Here is a 13,553-nt window from a genome sequence, read left to right as displayed (position 1 = left end):
GTAAGGAGGTTTTATAAACTCTACTTCACCAATGAAGAAACTAAGGTTAAATTTTCCCAAGGTCACATCATATATCATCACACCCTGGTACAGAAAGGCTTTCTCCCTGTAGAATGTTTGCTCTTTCTATTACATCAGTGAAAAAAAATTGCATAATTACTTTCACTGAATTTGAAGGTAAAGGAAGTTCTTACAGATGTTTGTATTTTCGAGAAAACTATCCTTGCCAACAACTAACATTTGTACCAAGTTTTATTTCCATTAACCAGCCCTTACTGGCAAATCTCATGCTGTTACATGGCAGAAAATTCTATAATCTGTAAAAAACTAGGTTTATCTACTCTTCTGCTATTTGTTGATAAAATGCAGCTGTTAGCTTACCAAGCTGATTCCCTCCATATCATAGATACACGGCTAGATATTAGTTATTAAAGTACAGCTTCAATCAAGGCCACTAATACATGTTGCTAGAGTAGAAACTAACTACAATTCTTGGTGTGGGGATATTCTTGAGCTATAATGGTGAAAGATAAGATCTATGGATAAATCCATCAAAAACCACCCTACACTGATTAAAAAGAAAAGAAGTTCAACAACTCTCTTCTTTGAGACTAACTTTTTACCCTTATACTCCATCTTCGAGCAGTGAAGATCAGCTTAAATAGTTTACTCTCCATAAGAATCATTATGATAAAGGTAGTTACTTTTTAAAGGAGAAAATAGTACCTGACAGTGCTACGCCTCTCAGAAAAGCCTCCTAATACAACTGCTTCTCTACTATTTTAGCCCTCTCAACTAATAAGCAATCTCCATTTACATTTTTTTTTGTATGCTGTGTGGTGAGGGTCACATTTAATTCTTTTTTATGGGAATATCCCATTATCACAGTACCATATGTTGAATGCTGTTTTTCTTTTTTGTTTTTGGAGTGCATGGGCATGGAATCAAAACTGGGTCTCTGGTATGGCAGGCAAGAATTCCACCACTGAACTACCTGTGCACCCCTTCTCCATTTACATTTTAGCAAACAAAATAATTAACAATTTATTGAATTCAACACCCAAATCAAGTTTATGTATCTCTAAAGAACTAAGGGAAGAGAATAAAAAAGGTTACCCAGTAAGATTTCTTATATAATATAAAGAGAGGGGAAAAAAACGGTGGTGAATGGCTATTCAATCATTTTCCCTTGATATTTAGAAAGGTGTTTCACTCTTACTTCTGAATGGCTGCTAATCTAATTACTTCACTGTTATCAAGTCCAATCTTGAATAAATTAATATATTGCAACTGTCTTCACTCATTATCATCATTCTATTTTATGCTTTTACTTTTCATTTCTCCCTACATCATTTTAACTTGCTTCTTTTTTTTTTCCCATGGGCAGGCACCAGGTATCGAACCCAGGTCTCCGGCATGGCAGGCAAGAACTCTGCCATCTGAGCCACTGTTGCACTGCCCTCTACATCATTTTAAAATGCACTTATACAAGTTAATTTTGAGTACTAGCTTAGATTAAAATAATTAGCAAATTCTATCCACTAATCCTTCAGTAGGAAACTCTACTACCAGGTAACATAAAACCTAGCCACCAGTTCCTTTTCTAGAACTACTTTACTTGAGGTAATAGTGAAATGGCCTATATTTTTAGGGTGAAACAAAACTACATTTCTTTATAGAAGTTGGCTTACCAAAGATAGTTAGCTTTACCTGCCACCGAAATGAAAGAAACCAAATGAAAAGAGGGAGCTGCTATTATGTATTTTTGAACCAATAAAGTTTAATATCTCTTCTCTTTTTACCTCTTTGTAATAATGCAGTTTTTCCTAGTCAAAGATACCGCTGCTGAAACCCCTGCTTTAATAAAAAGGTTGAGTTACCCACACCATGCACCACCTCTTCCCTACCTCCCTCCCAAACAGTAGAACCTTGAAATCTAGAGTTAGAAGCCATAACAATGAGTAAAAGTAATAGCCAACAGTATTAATTATTTCACCATTATTCATTATTTCACCCTTTATTGCAAGACTTCAATAACCTGAAAGAATATCAAATTCTTAAGAATGAAAATCCAAAATATGCTGAGTTTCTACTTCTCAATCTTCAACCATGCTGACACAATGTACTTTTTGCATGAAACAAAGCAGTGATTATGGGAAAAAAAAGACCTTTTTTTTTTTAAAAAAAGTAAAGCCAAAGTTTCAGAGAGAAATAGGAATGTTCAAGTAAATAAGAATATAAATTAGCAGATGTACAAAATCTAAAGATAGGAATTTGCCACAAAAATTGAATAACTTCTGGTCTGCATTTTATTTCTCCTTTTTTGAGTTTTCTTGAGAAACTGTATTCAAAGTTCCCAGTATAAAAGAAGCCTACCTGTCTATTTTTTTAGTAATAATGATTAGGGAAAAAATGGGGGACTATGACAATACAAGAAGAAGGCTGGTAAGTGTAGGCAAGTTTTAGAAGACATCAGAGCTAGAAGAGATCTTGGAGATCTTTGTAGCTTAGGTTGATGCAACAGCCTCCTAAGTGCTCACACCTCTTCACTCCTACACTCCTTCCTATTTTCCAGACAGCTGCCAATGTGATCTTAACACATAGCCCAAATCTAGCTTCTCCTTAAAACTCACTGCTTTCCACTAACCTTTAGATTTCACTCTAACTCCTTCCCATATCTACAAAGCCCTGCATGGTCGGTCTTCTCTTAAACCCCATCCTTGCATTCATTTCTTCAGGCAGCAGGTCAGCCTGTCAGCCTGTCAATTATTTATTGAGTTTCTATTTTATGCCAGAAACAGTTACACCCTTGATAAACAAGCCACAGACCTTCCCTCACAGAGCTCACACTTCAGTATTAGGAAGGGCAGTAGGTAGTAAGTAAATATAAACTGTGATGTATGATATGAAGGAAACAAATAGAATTATTCTCTCTTTCAGCACTCTGATTGTTCTTGTCAGAGCACACATGACAATTTGTAATTATTTTCTTCATTTGACTGTAAGCTCCATAGGGCCAATTCATGTCTTCTTTGCTCCTATTGAATTGAAAGCACAGTACTTAGCATGTAGCTCAATATTTATTTGTTGAATGAACATTTGTTTCATCCTCTTTAATTTAGAGATGGGTAAAGTATGGCCTTAGTGAAAAAAAGAGCCAAAGAGAATCAATAGAAAAGTAGGAATTTGAATGCAAGACTTAAGTTTCAGTCCAAAGTATCATACCACACTCTAAATGGTAACCTCAAAACTTCAACTGTGTTTCCAAAGTTTAAGCAGCTGGTACCTAAAAATGGGCTTATGAATCTTTTGAGACTACTTTTACATAAAATTTTTTTAAATGCTTAAGGTTTAAGCAAGGTGCATAAAAAATATTTTTAATTCCAAAAAATAAAACAAGATAGAGATTTATACCAATGTTTCTTTTTAATGCATGCTAGAACAAGACCTTAAGAGAACTCTTTTCAAAAGCACCACGGTTTCTGAATGTTCTAGATAATTCCTGCCCCCTATTTGACACTCTATATTGATATTTTCTTTGGCTAAATTAACTGATAAGTAATTTCCCTGCAAAATAAAAATACCCTTGGGCGGGCCAAGGTGGCTCAGCAGGCAAGAATGCTTGCCTGCCACGCCAGAGGATCCGGGTTCAATTCCCAGTGCCTGCCCAAGTAGTAAAAAAAAATAATAATAACAAAAAAATTAAAATACCCCTAAGAATGAATCTATATTTTAAACGGTTTTATATACTATATTTTACTAAATGAGACTTAGTTAAAATTAACATAGTTAGTTATATGAAATCTACTATGGACCAGCTACTGTGTTATATGGTATAACATTTCATTTAATGCCCACAATATTTTGATTTTCAAACTAAAGAAAAAAAATCTCAGAGCTTTAGAACCTTGCCAAAATCTCATCACTTCCCTATGTCAGGTTTGATTCACTGCACATAGTCATAAAGATGTGAAGAACAACAGATCTTTCCTAATAAAGGTCATTTCTATAAAATATAGATTGCAAAGTTAGTAATTAAACCTATGAAAAATTCCCATCAAAGTTTTATAAATAGGCTTATTTTATTACAAGATATAAAGACTTGATCAGTTTCTAAAATATTTTTTAAAGGTAACCCTCCCCAATGTATAGCCAATCATCCTAATAATTATTTTCTGGTTTTACATTTATTTTCTTCAGCAACATTAGAAAATAAAATGACTCCCAATGTGACCATAGCTAGGAAGAAAACAGCCAAGTAAAGAAAAAAAAAGTTTTTATCTAACAAAGAACAGTATTGAAAAAGTTAAGGCTTTAGGCATGAATAGCATATTTCAAATTCAAAAAAGTTTCCAAATTTACTTCAGTAGAGCAGTATGATCTACCATGAGGAAAATGCCTCACCTAAATTTTAAAGAATAAAATCTGGATGATCAGTACGAATACTTACTAGAATCTGACCATTATTTAAACACAAAAATATTGAGCATCTAATGCCTAGAATTCTTTACCTAAACATCCCAATGGAGAAATATCTATTATTGACTGCCAAACCCTGTAAGAGACTATTGCATACTTCCAGGTTTTTATTTACTAACTCTGATTTTTCCAAATCAATGCTTTTCATTTATACCTATCTTCTCAATCCATACTGAGTGTAGGACGTCTTTAGTTATGAAAGTGCTTCCTATTTCTTTCTGGCTCATTATTTCTTTACCAATTTATTTAGTAGTGCTACCACCCCACATTAATCTTCAAGTGGCTTCTCTAGCCTGTATTCCACAAATACATATCTGGGACGTCCATCAAAAATCTGTATCATTTCCTCTTATCTCCTCCCAGTTTTAATTACTTTTCATTTGGATTTAACCTCTTCAACTGAAATAGTTCTACTTCTTCAAGCAATTATGAATATCTTTCCATCACACAAATCTCTTCCTCACATTGTCAAAATTCCTCTATCACAATTTGTCTTCCATCCATGGTCATGTTTACTTTCCAATTTCCTCTGTATTCCTAATCCTATTTCATGTCTTTTCCTTCATATTAAAATGAGTATCTTTCCTAAACCAGTAATTTTTTCCCTAAGATTTTAGGATCTATCTCCTCCAGTAAGTCTTTCCTAAATAAAAAGAGCTAGACTCTGAAAACCAGTATCTAATTCTGTATATTGAATCCACTCAGCTAGGACTGAAGAGAGAAGAGCTCAGGCAGGACAGGCTCAGGTTCTCCCTGGGGCCATTTTTCTCTATTTTCTCTCTCAAGCCACACATTGTCTATCGTAATTAAAATAATGACCATATTATTCAGCTCATGGTTTTTTTCAGTGCATACATTTACTTATGTGATTTCATTCTCTACTCGGAGTTTTGGATGGAGAATAGAGAATTGTTGAACTAGGTCAATGTTTCTAGGAATTTACAATCCATTAGGTGATCAATGAATCAATTAATGGGTCATAATCAGCATTTTTAAAATAAAAGAATATAAAAATAAATAAAAGTGTCCTGCTCAGAGTAAGAGCCATTCATGAAACTTCTATACCTGTTACACACACAAATATATATATATATGGGTGGGTGTATGTGTATACGAGAACTGGGTCATAACGCAATGTGTATCTCTTAGTATGAGCTGTGGTCAAAGGTTTGAAAGCAATGAATTTGAAGGGATCTCTAAGATACAACATATCTCAGAGATACAACATTAAAAAAAAAGTGAACAGATCCCAGCCCATGCACTTCCCATAAAACAAATAAACAAAACAGGAAAAACATACAAACAAAAAATTCAACAAATGGTGCCCCAACAGCAGGATACCAACATGGAAAAAGAATGAAATGTGACCCCCACCACACAGCACACAAAAAATATAAAAATAAAACAACAAAAAACTGAACAGAACTTAAAGATACCAAAAAAATCAACCAGAAAAATCATTTTTTTCTTAATAAAACATTGCTACTGAACACTAACCTTAAAACTATAGAATCATATTTCTATTGAAGGAAAAAAAATTAGAGATCGTCTAACCCAAGTTCAACATTTTAGTAATTAAGAAGTCAATTAAGACTCAGAGAAGGGAAATTATTACATTTCATTCATCCAATAAACGTTTATTGAGTGCCTACTGAGTCCCAGGTTCTTGGATTGGTTCCAAAGAGAGAGAGGTTGCCTTCAAAGAGAGCACAGTCTAAAATGGAAATAGGCAAGTATTCATTAGCAAGCAAGTAATGAGATCAAGGTGATTTACAAGTGTTAGAACAGAGAGTACCGAACTTAATTTAGGTTGGGTAGCAAAGAAAATGCCCCTAAAAAAGGTGACACTTCTTAATACCAAAGAATAATGAGTTAGCCAGGTAAAAAAGAAGAAAAAATAACATGTACAAAGACACCTAATGATATAAATAAAGAATGGCACATTTAGAAAACTACAAGTAAGAGTTTATTTGGCTAGTATACAGGACTCATACTGGGAGGAGCCCCAGTAGAAGATAATGCCTAGTATTTATGTGCCATTTAATCTTCAAACTACCCTCTGACGTAGGCACTTTTTTTAAATGCAATTTTAATGAGATACATTCACATACCATATAATCATCAACATGTACAATCAATGGTTACAGTATCATCATATTGTTGTGCATCCATCACCACAATCAGTTTTTGAACTGAGAGTCATGTTCAACATTGCCAGGGAGATTTATACCTTTGGGAGTTATGTCCCACATAGAGGGGAAGAACAGTGGGTTTACCTGCCAAGTTGGCTTCAAGAGAGATGCCACATATGAGCAACAAAAGAGGTTCTCTAGGGGTGACTCTTAGCAAACAAAGCTAACTAGGCTCAGCTTCTCCTTTGCAGGAGTAAGTTTCATAAGCACAAGCTCCCAGATCTTAATGTTCCCATTTTATAGATGAGAAAACTGAGGTACACAAAGGTTAAGTGACTTGTGCAAGGTTAAGTGGTGAAGGCAGGCTTTAAATCCAGGAAGTCTAATTCCAAAAACTATACTCTTAGCCTTCATAATTAAAGGTTAGAGGAAACAAACGAGAACGACCTTATACACCATTCTAAGACTTTATATGTTATGTTACAGGTGATTCAAGTCAGTGAAAGGTTTTAAGCAGGAGTGACATATAAAGATTTATTTTTTAATGAGGTCTCCCTGTGGATGGTTTAGAAAGAAGAGGAAGTAATGACTGTGAAACTAGTTAAGTCTTAGCTAGAATGGTGTTACAATAATTTAAGTGGGAGAAATGACAGATGAGCTAGACAACAGCAGTGTGCTGGCACAAGAACCCAAATCTACTGACCACCACAACCACACTCTCACCTAGTATCCACAAGAACCTCCCAATTTTTTTCATCTTTAGCCAATCATTTCAACAGCTCAAGAAATCTAACCTCACAGAGGGAACAACACATTCACTTTAGGTTCCTTTCTAAACAAAATCTGACCACTAGACGTACTGGGTATTTGAAAGCGACTAATAGAAATCTAGTTGGAGAATAAGGGAAAGTCAATTGCTATCTACAGTAGCTTTCTTATCATCATGATTTCATCTTCTCCTTCCTCTATACTCTATTCCTGGAACTTTCATGTTCAATAGTCAATCTGAAATCAATGTTCTGTCTAGACATGACTTTTATAACCTAACAGAACCAAATCCACTACAGAGGAAGTCTAATGTGTTTCAAGCAATAGCAATAAATATATTCTTTGCTCTGGTCATGTTGGTTTAAGCAGAATGGATGAATGATGAGTAACAAGAGTTATTAGACCTTAAAGCTGAAAAGAGTGAAAGAGAACCTGAATATTAAAAAGGGATTGATTCCAAAAGACTAACACTACTCCCGTGTGTTCGTGTGTGTGTGTGCATGTGTCTGTGTGTGTGATTCCAGAAACCAACAAATGAAAGCACAGAGGAAAAGAATATCCGGTAAATTCTCAAGCATTCTAAATTTAACATGTTTTCATTTAAAGCAGGACTGAGCCCTCTTGAGTCGCCCTTGAGGCTAAGCAATTACTGGGTTCCACCAGCAAGCAGCCTACAGTGTGCGGAGGTACAGAAGGAACAGAGGGGAAAAGGGAATAGACAAGGAAAGGAGGAACATGGAAAGGAAATAATAATGAAAGGGAATGGGAGAAATGATGAATTATAGAACATATGTAAAAAGTGAAGGAGCACCAGTGACCACAGCATCAAATGTTGCCACCCTTATTTAACTACTATCTAAGGTACACCATGACATGTATCAACATAAGAGAGCCTGAGAAGACAAACCTAAATCACAAACTTTTGAGACAACAAAGATGAGAAATAATACTTACAAAGGTGAAAAGCAACAAAATACAATTTTAGAATCTAAAGAGACAATTTAAAGATTATAAAGTCTCATTTGGTTTAATTATACTTCACTCTCAGAAAACGAGACTGTTGGACCCAAAAAGGTAAAAATGTCAGTAGTACCAGAGAGCTGTATGGAGAGGTGTTAACAGAGACAGTATGAAGCTTATATGCATTCCTTTTGTGGGAGTTACTTCTGAATTCCCTCTCAATGGTACAGTATTACCTATTTTGTTAAAAGTTTCACTGTAATTGTTAGACTGGCTGGCTGGGTCAACTCTCCTAAACCAGAGTTCAAAACAAATTAGGCACTTACAATTATGGTCAAGATTTAACCTTTAAAAGGGCAAGTGCCTGCAACAGATGATAGAATGTTACTTTGTATAGTATAAATGATTCTAATGGTAACCAAAACCCAACTACTGAGTCTCATGAAAACTATATAATTAAGAAATCACTTTTAAAGTTTCCTGAAATTAAAATTAGCTAGATAAAATAAATATCCTTAAAAAAAACAACACTATTTACCCCCTGAAGCCATTCAGAAAACATGTAATAGGGAACAGTATTTCTTCCATTACGATATTTACAAATACTTAAAAATTTTTAGGCACCATGCTAAACACACACACAGACACACACCCAATCACCACACACCATAAACATCACCAGCAGCAGCAGCATCACCACTGCCACCTAGACAGCTATCTCAAAACGGTTAAAAAGAAATATTCTTAAAGATGATTATTATGGAAAAGAGATTACTAGATCAACAGCAAATATAATTAAGCTTGATATCTTGACCAATCACTCATCATATCCACCAACATACAGTTTTCATAAGCACTCTATCACAAGTGACTGGAGAAGGTTTATTCACAACAGAAAACATTTTTATTAGCATATAATAGGACAAAATAATGTTTATACTTGTAGTCTGTTTCTCTAATTTAACCAAATTGTAATTTTAAAAGATAATGAAAACTTTCAATACAAGGTCACCTGGAAATCAACAATAATATATACCTGTAAAATTTAGAGAACTGTCTTTGGGGAAGGAGAATAGAGTCCTTTTACTAATAAACTTTTTAAAAATTAAGAATTTGGGACAAAGTTTCCCACCCTCAACCACAACACTACTGACATTTTTAGCCAGATAATTCTTTTTGACCTGTGCATTGTAAGGTGATTAGCAGCATCCCACCCCTCTACCCCCTAGATGCCAGTAATACACCTTCCCAGCTGTGACAACCAAAAATATCTCCAAATGTTCCTGGGGGTGGGGGTGGGGGTGGTGGGGGGGTCATACCAGTTGAGAACTACAGGCTTAGATCATAAATAGAAAAAGTTCAAATGGATTGTGGGAGATGATAATTTTTCTTGTGATCTCAATGTTTCAATATATTTGAATTTGACCACAGAGACTCTGTGCTTTAGAAAACAAAGGATTTAATATCTACCACTTGTTAGCCAAAGTTTATAAGAGTCCCAGAAGAGTCTCACATACACTCACTCATTTATACACACCCACATATAAACAAAATATTACCTTGCTGAACTGACAAAAATGGACATAATACATTTCCATTACGTATTTGACCAAATATATTGGACAGCTACTCTAAAGGAATTTCCAACTTCAATGCAACTCAAATACCACAATAGCTGCATCACTCTAGGTATGATAAACCTAGGTAACAAAACAAATATTAAACTCATCCTCACATTTTAACAAACTTTGGAGAAAGATTCAAATTAACCACAGTGCTTAGAGGAAACAAAAACAAAAACTGAGAAGCAGATTTGTGTTTTGAAACAGAATCTGGAGGTGGGAAAGAGGAATGAAAAAATTCAAAATGAAGGACAATCTAAAGGCATTCCAGGATGAGGGCAAAGGCTTAAAATGCTTCCCCTGGAATGAGAGGAGGAAATTATATACTTGGCCATATCCTACAGAAATAGTCTGCATAATCAGTCTCTAGAATATATACTATGGAATGGACTGAAAAATCACAGTCTACAAAATAACTACAGGAAACAGTAGACATTAATCCTAAATACCTGGAATAAAACTGCTCTTCACTACTGTTCTCCATTTGATTAAAAATAAAAAATAAAAATCTAATATCCAGAAACAAAAAAAAATTGACAACTTGAGAAATTTTTTACATTCTCATGAACATAGCCATCCTCATACTTGCAAGCATGCCCGATTACATATTACACAGAAAAAATCAATTAGGAAAAGAAACACAATAAACCTTTTTAAGAATGCATTTGATTCACAACAAAAGCCCTTTTTAAAAATCAGGCATTTCAAGTATTAAAAAGCTTCAGGTATAAATCTGGATTAATGTCTTGATGATAAACTTCAATTATCTTCAAAGAATTGCATATTTTAGTTCTATTAGGAATGGTCATGTTTAAAAAAACTATGCAACAGTATTTAATATTGGTTTAACATAAGTAAAATACCTTTATGTTCTATAGCATTGAAATTACTTTATTTCTAAATTTTGGCTATTAATCTCCTAACCCAGTGAAAATAATCCTATAAGAAGGTGCTGCTCAATTCTTACTCTCAAACCAAACAGAGAAAGCTGTAAGATCTGCAGCGACAGCCTGCTTTCCCAGAAGTAATGCCTTGAAACTGCTCAAGAATAACCTCATTTACTATTAATGTGGTTCAGGTGAGTTTGGGAGGGACTAATGTCCACAAATTTCTTGGTCAGAGGCCACGAAGCCCCTCCTCCTCAAGGGCATTAGATCAGAAAAAGGATTTGAACAAGAGGACTTCACCACCCAGAACATATAGGGGAATGAGAGAAAGAGTACTATGGGAAAAAATAAAAACTACATGGGTAAGTCACATTGCAAAAGCAAGACGCTTAATATTATTAAGGCCTTCATTCATTTCAGGCATACCATTGTTTATCTTCCTACCCAAACCTTGCACAAAAAGAACTGTCAGCCTGCCTTAAGCCTTCTTCCATTTAAACAGACATGATTCTTTTGGTTAATCTCTGGCAATGATCGCCATTTCACAACACATTCAGCCCACCCGGAACTGATCAATACCTCTACAGACATAAGACTAGACTTTATCCATTTATTAACCACAAGGAAACGTACCATTCAGCAAAATTCTATACATTACAAAAGATTCTATTAAGGAGAAGGGGGGTAGTTTGGACACGGACGGACAGACACACACACACACGGACACACACACATACACACACTACAGAGGTACACAAAGAAAAGACTGCCACCCTATAATTTCCCTATGGCAAAAGAGATAAAGACATGACCATGAAACCTGTATATTCTGGGGTTTGTTACCCTTATAATTTTTTCTATTTCACAACCTAATGACAGAGGATTAAATTTTATGATGAACAGAGCCACTGTGACTTTAAAATTGTTTCATCTATTGACCTAACTCTCCTGTTAAGTACATTTGCACATCTTTGGTCTAGATGCTGTATTCACTAACAGAATTTCAAATACAAAAGACTAGATAGTTTTTCAACCACTGGTTGCAACGCTAGAACGTTCTCACAAAATCAAAATTTCAAATATAAAATGGCCAGATTATTCTTTCAACCTTGGGCCAAAACCTATTTTACGACTACAGCGTATTTAACAGTAAGAACAATTTCATAAGGGCTGTTCCAACTCGAAAACAATGCTCCAAAGCAAAGCGCTTAAAATAAGTATTCCGTTGATAAGCAAAATTATGCCCGTACAGAGCACACAAATGGTGGTTGAAAGCCAGCACATTACCAACATGAAAGTGGCATACCTCTTCTGCACTGGGTTAGAGTTAATATTCCAACAACTACTACAACTATTTTTAACACTGCTGGACAATGAAGTTGAAGAAAACGTGAGAGGAGACCTAGATAAAATTGCTGATACGACGCATTGTTTCTCACGGTCAAAATTCAGTAGCAACTCACTCGATCTCTGTCGTTATGGTCACCTGTAAATCACTAACAGACAAAAAAAAAACACCTTATTTTGGAGGATCGCATATTAAGTGACATTTTGGAATATGCCTTTCAGGTCTCAGCCTTTGCATAAATTGTCACTTGTGGTATCTGCGGCTTAAAAGCAATCCAACCGGCGCTGTCAGCCAGCGTTGTGGCCACAAACCATGACTTTCTCACTTCCACAACAGAGCAGTCACTCGTATCAGTTCACCAACCTAACTCAAAACGAGAAAAATTCATGGTGGTTTCCAGATCACTATCAGATCTGGGGGGGCTTGGGGGGAGCCGAGGGGCTCGGGATGGGGGCAAGAACCTCCCCAGGCTCCAGCGAAGCTCAACGACCCAACAACCGCTGCTGCCAGAAGCAGTAGCAGTAGCAGTAGCAGTAGCAGTAGCAATAGCAACAGCAGCAGCAGCAATAGCAACAACAGCAGCAGCAGCCGCCTCGCCGCGCTCCATGCACCTACCTGAAGAACAAGAGATAAGAAAGACGGCAAACGCCAACTTTGCAGCAGCTCCCATTTTACCGAGGCGCCGGGCAATCCGTAGGAAGTTCTCGCTAGATATCCAGTTCCCTGGGTCTTCCTCGGAGACAAACCTCCTGGTGTAAAATCAACCGTCATAAAACATATTCGGAAGCCCCGACCAAAAAACGTTCACGGGGTTTAAAAAGGAGAAAATAAAAAATAAAAGAGCACAACAATAAAAAAAAAAATGCACCACAGGGGAAAAACCGCCACACACACGCAAAACACACAAAACGAAACAACGAAAAGCCAACAACAACAAAAGCAGGTTTAAATCACTGTCAAAATCACTGTCAGCTCCGCTCGCCTCTCGGGTCTCTCGGAACAAAACGGCAGGCTGAGGCGACAAGGAGGAGGCTGCGGCGGCGCCCGCTGCCGCCCGGACAGTCCGGGAACCGAGCTCGGTCCGACGTCCGGACCGACCTTCAACCCGGACACCCAAAGTCCTCGGACCACTGGCGACTAAGCCCTCGGTGGTGGCAACCGAGGTGGCGGTGGCAGCAGAGACGGTGGCGGCAGCGCCGAGAAGGAGCGGCGGACCACGGCGGCGCGGTGCAAGCGGCGGCCAAGTTCTGGTCCAGGCTCTGGCTCCGGCTCCAGGCTCCGAGCTCGGCCGCGTTTTCGGTCCCCTGGCCTCCGCCGAGCCCCGCCCCCCAAGCTTCCGGTTCCGGTCCGAAGCTGG

At 36.8% G+C, this 13,553-nt stretch overlaps 1 protein-coding gene across 1 annotated transcript in view; it reads right to left on the bottom strand.

The window, feature by feature from the left end:
- The window catches only part of ACVR2A (activin A receptor type 2A), an 89,843-nt gene extending 76,355 nt beyond the window's left edge, over nucleotides 1-13,488 (bottom strand). The window contains exon 1 of the mRNA XM_077153728.1: nucleotides 12,812-13,488. Within this exon, the coding sequence (XP_077009843.1) occupies nucleotides 12,812-12,866 (55 nt within the window). The 5' untranslated portion in view covers nucleotides 12,867-13,488. The remainder of the gene's footprint in view (nucleotides 1-12,811) is intronic.
- Nucleotides 13,489-13,553: the final 65 nt, after the last annotated feature.

Source organism: Tamandua tetradactyla, chromosome 3 (assembly GCF_023851605.1).
Source record: "Tamandua tetradactyla isolate mTamTet1 chromosome 3, mTamTet1.pri, whole genome shotgun sequence".
Taxonomy (NCBI): Eukaryota; Metazoa; Chordata; class Mammalia; order Pilosa; family Myrmecophagidae; genus Tamandua; species Tamandua tetradactyla.
This window is presented reverse-complemented; position numbering and strand designations above follow the sequence as displayed.